Source organism: Trachemys scripta, chromosome 9, assembly GCF_013100865.1.
Source record: "Trachemys scripta elegans isolate TJP31775 chromosome 9, CAS_Tse_1.0, whole genome shotgun sequence".
Taxonomy (NCBI): Eukaryota; Metazoa; Chordata; order Testudines; family Emydidae; genus Trachemys; species Trachemys scripta.
The window spans coordinates 68,056,469-68,072,108 of record NC_048306.1 but is presented as its reverse complement, the minus strand read 5'-3'; the positions used below and the strand labels follow the sequence as shown (position 1 = coordinate 68,072,108).

The following is a 15,640-nucleotide window of genomic DNA, read 5'->3' as shown; positions in this document are numbered from 1 at the left end:
AGCCAGATGCGAGTGTTGGGCTGTCAGGGGAGAGGTCACTTTGCTAGGGAGTCCAGGAGATGGGGAACGATCCAGTGCTGTTGGAGAATCCAGGAAACGAATGTGTGTTTGATGATTGAGTGACTGAGAATGATGCACTTCGTTAGCATGTGTGCAGGCACTTCACACTCAGAAATCTCAGTGAACCCCCTTGCGACGTGGGAGACCTCACTTCAAGTCCCCCTCCAACTGATGAGAAGAAGGGATTTGCTCAGGTATTTGCCACCTTTCAGCACTAACCACAGGGCCATGGGATAATCTGATGTGGGGCTCCCTCAATCTCTCCTACTGAAGTTATTTCACTGTAGTTAAATAATTAAATATTAACTGGGTCAGAGAGAGAGTGAGAATCACTCCATAGCCTAGTGGTTAGTGGACCAGGTGAGCCCTAGGCTAATGGTTATAAGGAGGTTCTCCCCACCCCACCCCTGGCCATTTTGTGTGGAACTAGATGGCTTCTGAGCACATCTACTGGATCAGGCCACACACAAGTGTTAGATAGAGGTAAACCTATCTTACCACAGTTCATGGATCGCTAGCATAGATGGGCACCGATCTCTATGAGTGGGATGGGGCTTAGGATGCACCCCTGTCATTGCTCAGCATAGCATCACAATGCCTAAATCCCTTTGTGAATCTGGATCGATATGGCTTGTGTGCGTAAAACTTACTTACCAGGTGCTTGCCTTACCTCTTCATCAAAAACAATATGGAAAGGAAGTCCATTGCAAAATGTTTTTGTATCTATCCAGAGCGTTGTAGGATAAGCAGGATCAAATCCTCTCAGAAGTTTACCTGCAGTAAGATAAATCTGAAGCTTTCGATCATATTGTAGCTCAGAAAAACAATTAGCAGGATGATGTGAAATAATAAGGTAAATCAATATAAATAATGTGTGAATATAGATATGTGCAAATTCTAGGTGTGGTACACTGTAGATAAATATAAAGGAACTCACCCATTTCAATTTTATCTGGATGAAAAATTTAGGTTTTAAAACCCCGAAAAATATGAATCTTTATATGTGTGAAACTATGCAGAAAATAGATGGGTAGCAGTGGGTCTCTGTGAATATTTCAGATACTATAGCAATTGCCACTGCGATATTCACACCAAATGGTATATAACAAAGGTGTTCAATATAGTCTACCAGCTGCTTATGGACACTCATAGCGGAAAGATTTAGGGACACAGTTTGCTGTCCCTTATGTGCAGAAATCTGGTCCAAGAAATGGAGAACAAAAGGAGTGTGTGTGAAACATTCCTTGAGCTTTTCCTGAAAGCAGTCGCTTTGTCTGTGGGAAGGTAGCAGCTTGCAACCAGAAAGGTGATGTTTTCATATTGCATGCTGAGCACAAAGCATGTAGACTGAAATGTCAAAAGTGCCTACATAAAACACATGCCCAATCTTGTTGATTTTCAACAGGTCTTAGGCACCTCAGTCACTTAGGATACGTCTACACTATGATTAAACACCCGCGGCTGGCCCATGTCAGCTGACTCAGGCTTGTGAGGCTCAGGCTGAGGGGCTGTTTAATTGTGGTGTAGATGTTCGGGATCAGGCTGCAACTACCCATCTATTTTCTACATAAAGGTACATCTCCAATTCAATTAAACAGCCCCCCCAGCTGTGGGTGTTTAATTGCAGTGTAACTGTGTACCTTTAGGCACTTTTGACTATTTTACCCATATAACAATAAACAATCTCTGAGAATGGGAAATGCATGATTAATACTGCATGGTTTATAGCTAAGCGTTCTCCAATAACTCATAACTATCAGACTGCTGATTATTTCAAGTGATCTATTTTCAAATGTCTGTCATTAGGAGCAGAGGAACAAAGGTAGCAAGTTCTCAGGTGACTATGGAGAGAAGGGGGCTAGATTAAGAATTCAAGGCCTAATTTTCAGAAGAGTTGAGGTTCTGGAGCTTTAGCTGAAGTCAGTGGGAGCTCAGCATCTTTGAAAATCAGACCCTTGGTAACTCCAATAATTGATGAGCTGTTACAAGTTAACACAACGAATCAAATTCTTTGATTTTTAAAATGCAGTTCTACTTCAAAACGTGATGAATGGCAATTTTGTACTCCGCAGATCTGTATTTAGAGTCATATAGGTTGATGCTAGATTCAGACATAAGTTTTCACTCCTATTAGCCCTATTGAACCAAAACGGCTATGGGAAAGTGGACTGGATTCTAATCCTCGTGAATCACCAACAGAATTCAATCAGCTACCCTTGAGAGAACCTACTACACCTATTGATACACAGGTGTCACCTACGGCCTTAATCAGACAGCATTATACTTGCACAGCTGTAGCGGAGGGTATAATTTGGCCCACAGCACCAATACAGTTGATGATGTTTGAAAAGGAAATAACCCAGTTTCAGATCTCAGGCTGAGCTTGCAAGGCTGGCAGCTAGAAAATCTTTTTTATTATTTTATTTTGTTATTTATAAACTGAGACTACTTTATCTGGAAATCATTGAGAGTCATTAAACATGACAGTCCATGATGCTGTTTTTACAGAAGCACTTTCAGGGCATGGCTACACGTGCAGCTGTGAGTTAAACCAGACCTCGGAGAGCGCAGCAGGGAAAGTGCTGCAGTGGATCCACACTGTCAGCTGCAAGCACACTGGAGTGGCCACATTTGCGGCACTTGCAGCAGCATTGGGAGCAGTGCATTATGGGAAGCTATCCCACAGAGCAGCTCTTCCCATTCTGGCGCTATGGCTTGTGGGAAGGGGGCAGGGGGTGCAAGGCATTCTGGGTCCTGTCCCAACACTCTGTGATGCATCGCTTCACATCCCAGCAATCCCTGTGCTTCCATCCACATTTGGTGCCATCTTTCAAAGTTTTTTGTACTGCGCACTCTGTCTTCCTTTCGTTCTGCGGGAATGGATCCCGAAGTGCTGAGGAATATGCTGATGGGTCTCGCCAGCACATCACATTTGGCAGTCGAGTTACTCCTTAAGATCCAAACCAACAGTGAGGCCTCCGACGATGATATCGAGTCGAGTAATGCATATGACACGAGATGCTTGTGGCGTTCACGGACATGCTCACCACCGTGGAATGCCGCTTTTGGGCTTAGGAAGCAAGCACTGAGTGGAGGGATCACATCGTCATGCAAGTCTGGGATGACGAGCAGTGGCTGCAGAACTTTTGGATGAGAAAAGCCACTTTCATGGGACTGTGTGAGGAGCTCGCCCCCATCCTGAGGCACAAGAACATGAGATTGAGAGCTGCCCTGATGGTGGAGAAGTGGGTGGCTATTGCAATCTGGAAGCTGGCAATTCCAGACAGCTACCGATCGGTCACTAACCAGTTTGGAGTGGGAAAGTCGACCATTGGAATCGTGTTGATGCAAGTTTGCAGGGCCATTAATCGCATCCTGCTCAGAAGAACTGTGACTCTGGGTAACATGCAGGACATTGTGGCTGGCTTTGCACAAATGGGTTTCCCTAACTGCAGAGGGGCGATAGATGGGACACATATTCCAATTCTGGCACCAGCTCACCTACCCTCCAAGTACATTAATTGGAAGGGATATTTCTCTATGGTTCTCCAGGCACTTGTGGAGCACTGTGGGCATTTCATTGACATTAACGCAGGCTGCCCCGGAAAGGTGCATGACACACGCATCTTTCAGAACACTAGCCTGTTCAGGAACCTGCAAGCTGGGACTTTTTTCCCAGACCAAAAGATCACCATAGGAGAAGTTGAAATGCCCATTGTGATCCTTGGAGACCCCGCTTACCCTTTAATGCGTGGCTCATGAAACCCTACACAGGGAGCCTTGACAGCAGCAAGGAGTGGTTCAACAACAGGCTGAGCAGGTGCAGAATGACTGTGGAGTGTGCTTTTGGCCATTTAAAGGGCAGCTGGCTCTCTCTGTATGGGAAGCTGGACCTGGCCGATGACAGCATCCGCGTGGTTATATCCACGTGCTGTACCCTCCATAACATTTGTGAAGGGAAGGGTGAAAGATTCACTCAGGCATGGAGCTCGGAGGTTCAACACCTGGAGGCTGAATTTGAACAGCCAGAGAGCAGGGCTATTAGAGGGGCCCAGTGCGGGCCTGCAAGGATTAGGGATGCCTTGAGGGAGCAATTTGAGGCTGAAAGCCACCAGTAATGTTCGGTGCCTTGCACGGGAGTGAAGTGCAATGGTTCCAATGTTAGTAGGAATCTGTGTTTGCTATGCTGACTTGCAGTGCCTGTTGCTTTCCTGGGCTAAGGTATTTTTTACTTTATGCAATAATAAAGAATGTTTTCAAGCCAAAAAATCCATTTATTGAACAGAAAATTCATGTATTGAAAAGAAACACAACTGCTTGGGAAACAGAAAGGGTAAGGGGGTGGGGTGGGGAACGGTACAATCACAGATTTGCGTATGTCCTGTCTGGAGTGCTGTGCAAGGAGTGCTGCACTTCAGGCTGGCTAAAATGCATGGTGATGGGGGTTGAGTGCAGTGGGTAAGGGTTGTAGTTTTCAGTGCTGGGTGGTGAAGATATAGGTGTTGGAGGCAGCTGATGGCGATAAGAACCCAGATGTTAGGGAAAGTGGGTTGGAGGTGACATGGGGGCACAAGGGAAAGAGTTTGGGGACAAGGGCTGCAGGGGGGTGTGGGCGCAGTAATGCTCCGCCTGGATGGCTACCAGCACCTGGATCAAGTCCGCTTGGTGCTCCATGATGCTTATCAGCTGATCCGTGCTTTGCTGCTGGTGTTCCGTGCTTTGGTGCCAGCGCTCTGCATTCTGCTGGCAGATCCTCCTTTCACTCTCCCTCCACTCCTGTGCTTTTTGATTTTCATTAAGGGACTACTGCATTACTTCATGCAGCATGTCTTCTTTGCTTCTACATGACCTCTTCCTAATTCTTTGGAGTCTTTCGGCCGGTGATAAAACAGACGGCTGAGATCTCAAGGTTGCATCTGTAAAGGCAAAATGTAACACTTAACAGAGGCAGCATTGTTCACATCAGACAGAGCAATGATTCACCTGTACTTAAAGACAAGCACTGTCTAATGATAGCGGAATTTGCCCATCCCAAAGCGAGCACACATAATCCCCGAGAGCCCCAAAATGGTGAGTAAGCACAGGGTCGAGGGGACTGATTGTTTCACAGCCGTACTGTCCTCTGGGTTTCTGTGCCTTGGGGAGAGCCAACAGCTCCAGGGGGCCCCTATACTGAATACTGTCCCCACATTTTCCACAGGAGTTCATCCTGGAAGATATCTCGCTGCTGAGAGTGACCTGGGAAGCCAGGGAGGGTCTTCTACTGCAATGCGGCTTCTGCCCAGGCCATATGCAGCTTGCCTGTGTGCAGCAACGGTCCCCCCACCCATCATGGCACAGTGACGTGGACATGTTAGCCTGACTGGGACAAGGAGTAGAATAGCGCTCCCAAGGAACCTGTGCAAGTGCATTGCATAGCTTCTGGATGGGACCTTTGAAGAGATCACTGAGGCCAATTACCGCGATGTGAGAGAGCACATCAACGCCCTATTCCACATCTAGGCATGCATGCAGCCCTAACCCTCCTTGCCCCAAGAGCCTGCACCGAGTAACTTCCTTCCCAAAATAAAAGCCACTTACCGGGCACCTCCTCTGGTGTTTGTTCTTCCCCAAGCACCGGCTGCTGAGACTGGTTACCTTCCTCCTAGCTTGAGAACAGCTCCTGGCTGCATGCATCTAGGAATGCCGGGGTGTCTTCTCCTCCTCAGCCCCCTTGCTCACGCTTTCCTCCTCATCCTCCCTTGTTGAACTGGGCTCTGAAGTGTCCATGATGGTCCTCTGCGTGGAGGTGGGGTCACCCCTCAGTATTGCGTCCAGCTCTTTGTAGAAACAGCAGGTCACAGGGGCAGCACCGGAGCGGCTGTTTGCCTCGCGGGCTTTGCGGTAGGCATTCTGCAGTTCCTTCACTTTAACCCTGCACTGCAATGCGTCCCAGTCATGGCCCCTTTCCATCATGTCCCTTGATATCTGCCCGAAGGTATCATAATTCCTATGGCTGGAGCGCAGCTGGGACTGGACAGCTTCCTCCCCCCAAACACCGATGAGGTCCAGCACCTCACCATTGCTCCATACTGGGGATCGCCTGGCGCGTGGAGGCACGGTCACCTGGAAAGATGCGCTGAGAGCACTCCACCTCTTGCTGAGCAAACAGGAAGGGGATTTTCAAAATTCCCAGAGAATTTAAAGGGCGGGTCTGACAGTTGGTCACCTGAGGGCAGGGCTGTAGAGTTCTAAGTGATGACCAGAGTGGCTAGAACAGGCATTGTGGGACACTTCTGGAGGCTGATCAGAGTGCATTAACAGGCCAGGGTGTCCACACTGGTGTCGTGGCGCTCCAGCCATGGCACACCAAGCGTTATGCCTCTCACGGAGGTGGATTACCAGGAGCGCTCCAGCCACAGAGTCAGTGCGCTCTACGTGCCTTGCTAGTGTGGACACGTCGTGAGTTAGAGTGCACGGGGCTGTTTTAATGCACTCTAACTCGCAAGTGTAGCCATGCCCTTAGTGTATAACCACCCTCTAAAGATGAGACACTTTAAAGCCTGAGAGACACACAACCTGCTGCACTTGAGTATGTGGTGTCAGTAAGCATGCTTCTTTGTCTGCAACTTTAATGGAATACAATAATCTACTGAAAGGATACAGGGAAAATATGAATGGTGAGTAGTTAATGGCAGTGAAGTTATGTATAGCCTATTGAATACTAAATTGACAGTATTAATAGATGATGTCAGATTCCCTTTGCATGATCTCCCTCTTACCTCTTCCTAGTGTAACGATTCCTCTGATTGTTTCCCAGTGATTTTTCTTGGCGGGACAAACAGAAACAAGGCTTGTTCTGTCTCTAATCTTCTTCTTGTTTTTTTCAATACCCTGTGGAATAAACCCAATCTGAACATTCAGCTCTATTTTCAGTTCTTAAAACTCTAGCTCTGTGGGCCAAATCCTCATCAGGTGTAAATCAGTATGGGCCCACTAACTTCAAAGAAGCTATGCCAATTTATACTACCTGAGGATCTGACCCAAAGAAAAATACTTTAATGGAGATAAAAAAATATAAAGGGCCAAATTTTCAAAATTCTTTGACCCCAGCCTTTGAACTTAAACTGAGACATGCAAATTCGGTAGTTCAACATACAGTTGTCTGTGTTGTACAAGATGTTGCATACCCAGACAGTCACACATTTGCACAAACGTGCAAATCAGATACTTAGCATCTACCTGATATCCATGTGCAAATTCCATTTGCACAATCCAAATTTAGGAACTCAGATATACATGCCCAAAAATGTGGGTACGCACATGAGGTATTGCAATCTTAGAGGCAGTTTTGAAAACATGGTAGCTACATTTATATTGGTATACCAGACTAAACAAATAACTGCAAATAAATCATGTCAAACTTCCTAAGTTAGTTCCCAGAGGCTCAGGGTCTGGAACTGTGCAATGATTAGCCATCCTTACTTCTTCTTAAAATATTTCATTTCCTATGGACTTTAATGGGAACTGAAGGCATTCAGTAAATTGGAGATTGGACCTGCAGGACCCAATCCTGCAGATTATTCTGTGGTGTCAATGCAATCTGTCTACATGAAGTAACTTGCAGGATGGTAGCCTTAAATGGTAACAGCAGATTCATCTAAAATATTTTGGGTAAAAAAATCCCAAGTACAGTATTTATTAATGAAAGATATTTATTTCCCTGACGTTTATTTATAGGAGGAACATCAAAATACCTCTTTATTCAGTTGTTTCTCAATTCGCCTTCCAGAGTCATCAATGTATTGTGGTGAGGAAGAGAATTTATTTCTCTTTTTGTATGAAAAAACAGGTTTTTGAGTGACAAGGAAAACTATATGTTCTTTTTTCCCAGTTCTTTCTTCCTCCTCTGTTTGATTGACTATTTCCATTGAAATTTCAGTGTTGAAAAAATCCAGGGCTGCTGCACCAATGATTCCTGAAAGGGAATAAAAGACAAAATTCTGTAGCGAACTAAAACCTTCCATTATAACAAATGCAATGCTGTGTACTAACTCAAGCATTTATAGCTGACTTATGCAGTTTTGAGTGTTTATATATAAAAAATCAGAAGTGCAAGATGACATATGATGAATTCATTCATCATATGTCATCTAAGACTAGTTACACTAATGTGTACGTTTTGGGCTAAATCCTCCGCTGGTGTAAATCAGCCAACCCCCACTAATTTTATACAGCGTAAGGGTGATTTACACCAGCTTTGATGCGACATACACCTTGGGATGTTATGAGACATATTTAACTATCGACATAGCCAACAAAGTTAATGCAGAAGATCTGTAGAATCTGAAAAATTCTCTAAGCACTGAAATGAGCCTTTAGACTGAGCCATAAGTAAAAGGGGGTTTGTAGCAGCAGGCTGAGAAGGAATTGAGACTCAGAGACACCTCTCTGATTTGTAATCCCTCCAGAGCTCCCATTTGATGTGGGGAGTGGAGGGGCAAGAGGGGTAGTTTGCACTGTTTGCTGCTTTGGCTCTTCATCAGACACTGCACTCTGCTGGCTGGGCCATGGAGGGTGTAGGGGAGGTATCCTCCCCATCGCCTTGCCTCATCCTCGCCCATATGGCCCCAGGAGAGCAGTATGGGGCTAGAAGGCCCTGGTCTCCCACCCCCCTTTCACTCCATGCCTAGATTCAAGATCCAAACAAGTCCCGTATTGCTGGGATGTGGAGTGCTTTGAGGCTTTAGTCCTCTTACTGTCCTGTGCAGGCCAGTCTCAATCTAGGTGATTGTCATGCATGTACAAACTGTTTTCCTTTATAAAACACACTGCAGCTATTTTCTAATATGTATATTTAGACAGATGATAGAGTTTTCCTATGATTCTTCCTTTTTATTTTGAATAACATTTTTCACAGTCTGACCTTGATTATGTAGTCAAGGGGAATTTTCTCTCTTGAAACAAAACATTGCATCAACATGCATTATTATTGCTTCAATTTGTACTTAAGAATATGTGGTGGTTGAGTGCAGTATTCTACAGTGACAATGATCTGAAAAATCACTCTGCATTTCTAGAGTCCGGTGAAGTGTCAATTCGCTATGCATTCTGAAATATCAAAAGGCAATGGGTATTCATAAAGGGAGAAGCTTTGATTCCCATTTGAGATTACAAGTTCCTTTGAAGGGGCTCCACTTAATCATCTAGAAGTTAAGAGTGGGGATCTATTTTATCATACCACAAAAATAATTGTGAAATATAGTGATTCTCTCAATGTTCACATGGATCAGTTTCTGAGTGAAGCTATGGATTCTTGCAAATGTTAATGGAGGGCCTAGTGCTGAATTGAGTCCAATGGCAGTTTTGCCTGGATATTCATTGCAGGATGTCTCCAAGATGTGTTTTTAACACCTCTCCTCATACTCCATTTTAATGATTTTAGGGATATGAGATATAGAGAACTAGCACAAAAGTGGACTCCATAATGCACATCAGCTGTTTCAACTTCTTCCACCATAAAAATCTGTGTGTTTTAGAAATGCTCTGGCAGGACAGACATTAATGGCCTGCTTTTCAGAATTGCCGTGCAGTGCACCCCCAAACCCCACTGAAGTCAATGAAAGCTGCAAATGCTCAGTAGCTCTGAAAATTAAACCATAACAGTAAAATATTTTAAAGTCAATCAAAATGCTGTCGGGCTGTCAATTCTCGTCCAGAGAACTTGTGAAAACTAAGCAAAGAATAGCTGCCAATGTATGAGTCTATAGATGTAATGCATTACTAGCACAACTGCATTATTACCTGGAACAATATGGCACAGACCTCTTCTATCTGAGTAGTAATGCAAATGCATTGACCCATCTTCATTCTTTTCTACCCTAAAAGAAGGTGCATTCATCTCCTGAAAACAATAATAATAGTTAAATATCCTCTATCATAAGGAACACTAGTGCAATAGCAAGCTCTAGAAAAGCACTTTGTATCTTATCAAAATAAATAGTTATATTTTATAACGCTGATGTCGTTTCATTTGCATTTATCAGAAATGAAAGATCTTTATGTTGGAAGGAAACTATACCTTTGATTTGATTCAAAGTATTGAATAAATTTACATCTAATATTAAGAATAACTTTGAATAGCTGACTTCTTTCCCCACTAGTGCATCAGAATAATTAATTTCAGTGCACAAGAGGGACGGTTGTAGTACAGTATTTTGTTGACATGTCAGTGTGTAAACCCTGGCAGGGTACATCCATGTCTGCTCAGTAGTTCTTACTTCAACTTGCCTGATAAGAAAGAGACAGGTAGCTATGTAATGCATCCAAGTTCTCGATGAATTCGTAGAGATTTCCACCCAATGTTCTCAGCATATGGTCATAGCCTGACCGTTTGCAAAATTCAAAGAAAAACTCTCCAAACTGCTTCAGAACCATATCTGGGGGAACATCTGGCAAAATAAAGATACCTTAATTAATTAACATGACAGATGTGAGAGTTCTAACAATGCTGAGAAATGGACTAACAATAAATGCAAAATGTGTGTAGAAAAGGTAGGGAATGTTAAGAAATGTGTGTGTTACACACAGGACAGGTCAGGGGAGGTGGAGGTACAGAGGTGGCACAGAGCTCTCCTTTGTACTCTCCCTACCCTGGGGTCTTGTGTGCAGGCCCCATTCCTGGGCTTAACTGGGAGCATCTTGAGAGCAGCTCTAACTCACTCTAGCTGTTAGCCCCAAGGAGCTGAAACCACAGATGGGGGATCAGGGTAGCATAGGAGCATCCCATCTTGCCCTCTTTCCCTCAGCCATGACCCCATATGTAACAGGAAAGGGGTGGCGTAGGAGCCCCTGTGCAACCAGAATATCCTCCTTTCACTGAGCTGTTCTTCCATCCGGGGCTTAATAGGTTGGTTGTATGGTCAGAAGCTGATGGCTGCGCAGTGCAAATCAACCATGCTACACCCAAATATCCCAACCCACAAGTCTAACTTGATCAGTCTTTTGAAATGTGTTGATCTCCAAATAGCAGCAAAAGCCATGGCTATGTATTATGCATCTTTATTGTATATTATTTTAAAGAAAAATTGAAAAAAAAATGTTATATGACTGTTAGAAATGGAAAAACATGTATTTTCTCTAGCTGTCCCATCGTCTAAAATAGAAAACAAAAAAAGTCATCTCCAGTACCTGTCTAAAATTCTAATATTTTCAATATTAATTCTTAATACTGTTCTCTGACTCGATTCTCCCCATTAGTGCCTGCAGATGAAAACTGCACCTCCCTGAGCCCTGGGGCTGCAGTGAACTTCTTGTGAGAAAGGCAAGCAATGTTTTTACTACAGCCTTCCCCCAAAAGGGTAGATGGGGAGGATAGTCTTAAACTGAGTTCAGGGCCCTGTAAGACCTCCCACTAGTGGAGGGTGTCTGGTCAATTAGTCCTAACTAACATTACCCCTTTTGGGAGCTCCAAACAGCGACCTGCTCCAAGCACTTTTAATCATGAGGTTGGTGCAGCTGCCTTCTGGAGGAACTTCCCAACTCCGGCCTGCTCCAGCACAAGCAGGTATAACCCAAGATCAGCTTAGTCCCTGGTTTATAAAAAGCCCAGTTACACTCCAGTTGAACTCATTTGGAAAACTCCCATTGACTTATCTGGGGCACAAGATCCTCAGAGGCTTGGGCCCAGGTATTGTTTTGTATTGCATTGACGTACCTAACATTTTGCAGGCTTTGTCAATTAGCTGCATTGTGATCTCATCTTTGTAAACTTCAAACGTCAGAAATGTGTCCTGAACTCCTGCCTGGATTCTGTAACAAAAATGAGATTCATGTTGCAATATCATTCTAAACAGAACACGTTTAAGACCCAATTGGTATCCGTTAGTCACAGTTCTCCTATTTGCACCCCTCACTGTGGTACCTGAGAACGACCCTTCCCTTCATTAATATTAACTAGATAGATGAGTACCTGTTGAGGACAGAATCTAAACTTAAGGCTCAAACCTGCAACCTTTACTCATGTGAGAAGTCACATTGACATTGGTGAGACTTAAATACGTGCCTAAGTGATTGGCTGAATCAGAATGTATGTTGTTCAAGGCTGATCCTATTATTTATTACTGTAGTGCCTATGAACCCCAATCTAGTATTAGTGCCCCATTGTGTTAGGCACTGTACAGATGACATTACTGCTTTTGCTTCTGTTCCATTGGTTTACTGTACATTGTGGCACATTCTGATCCATTCCTGGTTCCCTGTGGGCCTGAACCAAAACCTATTTAAGTCAATGGGAATCTTTCCATTGGTTCCAATGGACTTTGGATTGGGCCCTGGATCACTTGGTATCTACATTTGCTTTATTTTTATTTCTTTATATTATGTAAAATTCCATAAAGCTTTTCAAGTTTAAAAAAAAAAACCAAAAAAACAAGAGAGAGCAAAATCAATGTTTTCTATTACATTTAATTACTTTTCCCTGAGGCTCCAAGATGAAATTGACTTCAAAATAAGGGTGGCTTCTATTCAGCATACGGTAATTACTTTTCAATAACGATACAATAAACCAGTGTGTCTATTGCCCACATGTCCCTCAGACAAAATGTCATCCTTCATTATTTGGTCTAATAAATGAAGTAATTAATGTCCTAGGATAAAATGTTGCAGTGTAAATGCCTTGACTTTGACTTAATAGGTAATTTTAATAATTGCTTACTGAATAATGAATACTTCAGCATTCATTCAACAGTGAGAGATTGGTATTCTGTGGTACTATGTTCCTTATTATACTTTCTCTTAATGTATTCAATTTCTTAGAATGAGTTACCTTAATTTTTCCCATGTTTCTTCACCATATTTTTCAACCACCAGAGACTTCAGGCATGTGTTTATAAATCCATACTGCGGAAATAAATATAGGAATATGGAAAAATTATTTACAAAAGTGCCCTTGAATCATGCAAGTCCATAATATTTTAAATTCCACTGTAATAATTCAATACAAAATAGTAAATAACATTCTGCACTCATTTAGTGCCTTTCAACCAAGGTTATTAAGCCTTTTACAAAGTTTTGTATTATTTATCTGTACATTTAAAAAAATTTTTTTACGGTAAGAAAAATTCTTATTCCTGTTTTATAGATTAGAAAACAGGCAAAAGCAGGCAAAAATCTGCTCTGATGTCAATCCGCATTCATTCCCATGGAGTTAGTGCAGATTTACATCAGTGTAACAGAAAGCAAGATTGGCCCACTGTTGGCTCAACTATTGTGTGTGTATTTTCTAGGTACATATAAAATGGAGGTGACAGTGGTTGAAAAAGGTGAGTAAACATTAAGTTATACAGATAAATAGTATCAAAACAGCAATAATTACCCGAAGTTAGGGGCAGCTTTTGCAAATTGGGGACTTACCCACATTCACATGGGCATGATCCACTGACATCAATGTTAAACCCACCTGTGAGAGGCATGGGGTTTGGTGTAGGCCTGTGGTGAGTTGGTGTGAGAATGGGGACTGGAGGGCCCTGTCAGCCCTCCAACCCCTCTGCTGCTATATACAATCTGAAATCACTATTTTAATATCAGAATTTACTTAGAAGAAAAGGAAAGTCCTCAGTAAGGATTTCTGCCACATATTTAAATGTTCACAATGAAGGTCTGATCCTGCATTTCTTCAGTATTATCATTATACAGCAGGCAAAACCTGCAGGGAAGTCAATGGGAATTTAACGTGCTTCCAGGCTGCAGCCCCTATCTCTGTACTTGACATAGCAAGTGGAGTACTTCATTGCTTCTGTGCAGTTCAATGGAAAAAAACCCATCATTTCTGGATTTGGTAAAATGCATGATATTCACCAGAATGATCAAAAGGGCTTGTCATGGAAACACACGTTTAAAGAAGATATATATTCTTTAAGCTGTCAAAGTTAGGATCACATACATTCAGCCCAAGAAAACTTGTAAATCCACAGAAGCTACTCTGTTTGTTTGACACTATTCCCTATAACAGTTAGGTAGCCTATCAGTGGTTAATATGCAGTCCATGCAACATCCAGGCAGACATTTGCGTCGTGCCCAATGAATAACTTTATAACCTTAATAAAGTGCCCGTCACTCTTTTCGAGGGACCTGCTCTAACTGTCCATCTGTGATAGTTAGATTACACCATCTCTGAGGTTTAGGGATAGTAGAGATGCAGCGCTGGACACGAATACAAATTCCTATCACAAATTGCCTTCTCCCCCACCCCCACGCCTTTTTGCGCCAAGTTTCAGCCCCCACCGCGCTCTGAAAGTGGGGGGTCGTAATGGGACTTTTACAGGGCAGGGTTTGTCTAGAACAGTGGGTTTACTCTGCAATTACGCTCTAGCTCCCGGCCCCTTAAGGCTCTGATCTGATACCCACTGCAGTGACGAGGAGCCTTTCCTTTGATTTCGGTTGGATCTGGCCTGTAGGTGGGATGGGAGATCTTTAGCCACTGCCACAGCTGTTCCTGCGCTCCGGCGTGTAACCGCGCAGCAGACCTGGCGGGGGGAACCGATCGCTGGGGAACCTGGCTCAGACCCATCAGTGGCGGGCTCTTAGAACAGGACCGACGAAGGGCGAGAGGCTAAATGCCGGATCTGCCCTTTCACAGACACCCCCTAAGCTTCCCCGCCACGCACAGGGCAGGCTGGCGGCTCGCGGGGAATCCCCCCATGGGGCCGGGAGTGGAAAGGACCCAAGCGCCACTCACCATCCTGGCACCGAAGGCGCAGCGCTGGATCCCGCGGATCTCACCAGAGCCGGGCCCCTTGTTTAAAGAGGCGAAATCCCCCCGATCTCTGCGCCCCACGACGGAGAGGGCTGCCCCGCCTCCATGGTACCTCGGGGTGTTCAGCGGTCCCCCCGCTCCCCACACGCAGAGAAAAAGGCTTTAAGCCGTGGCCCATTGGCGGGCAGCCGTCCCTTAGCAAAGCCTCAGCATCGCCGTTCCCGGTGAGTCAGGCACCGCGACGGGTCTGGCGTCTCCATCCTCCCCCCGGGCATCCGCTGCAGGGCGGCGATCATCTTCCCCCAGCGATCCGAGCTGGAGGAGCCGGCTCACGCCAGAGCGGCAGCGCTTCGCGCCCTCCTTTGCAAAAGCACAGCCCCCATCCCCGGCTTTTCGGGCTTGCCGCCCCTCCGCAGCCGGGGCTGGGTGGTTGCCGATCGCTTGGCGCTGCGCTGGGCGGCGCTGGGGAGCTCAGGTCGCTGTCCAAGGGGCGCGGGTGCTGAACTCGCGCTCCGGAGCGAGCCCCGGTCATTCAGCCCGGCTGCCAAGGGCTTGGTGCAGATTCTGCCGTGCCCAGCAGAGCCGATCGGCTTGTAAGGCAATTCATTACGCAGAAAAGGAAATTTACCAGCCCTTGCAGGAATGACAAGTAAGCCAGTAAAATGCAAAGGAAGGCCCCATTACGATGGAGTTTTTCCAATGATGTTTTTGTTTTCCTGATCGAAGGTATCTTGTCGCAAATCCTGGCAAACACCATTACTGAAATCCTAAATTACAAGCTAAAATACCCATGATTTGATTAACACGGCTAAGAAAATCACCGGGCTTGCAATGCTTTTTTAATGA

At 44.6% G+C, this 15,640-nt stretch overlaps 1 protein-coding gene across 2 annotated transcripts in view; it reads right to left on the bottom strand.

The window, feature by feature from the left end:
• Positions 1-15,166, bottom strand: part of LOC117883403 (guanylate cyclase soluble subunit beta-2-like) — a 32,079-nt gene extending 16,913 nt beyond the window's left edge. For both annotated transcript variants that reach the window (XM_034782676.1, XM_034782677.1), the window contains exons 1-8: positions 14,777-15,166; positions 12,866-12,939; positions 11,756-11,850; positions 10,330-10,490; positions 9,844-9,943; positions 7,797-8,017; positions 6,822-6,933; positions 731-834 (exon numbers count right to left, since the gene is read on the bottom strand). In XM_034782676.1, coding sequence (XP_034638567.1) covers positions 731-834; positions 6,822-6,933; positions 7,797-8,017; positions 9,844-9,943; positions 10,330-10,490; positions 11,756-11,850; positions 12,866-12,939; positions 14,777-14,779 — 870 coding nt within the window. In that variant the 5' untranslated portion in view covers positions 14,780-15,166. The remainder of the gene's footprint in view (positions 1-730; positions 835-6,821; positions 6,934-7,796; positions 8,018-9,843; positions 9,944-10,329; positions 10,491-11,755; positions 11,851-12,865; positions 12,940-14,776) is intronic.
• Positions 15,167-15,640: the final 474 nt, after the last annotated feature.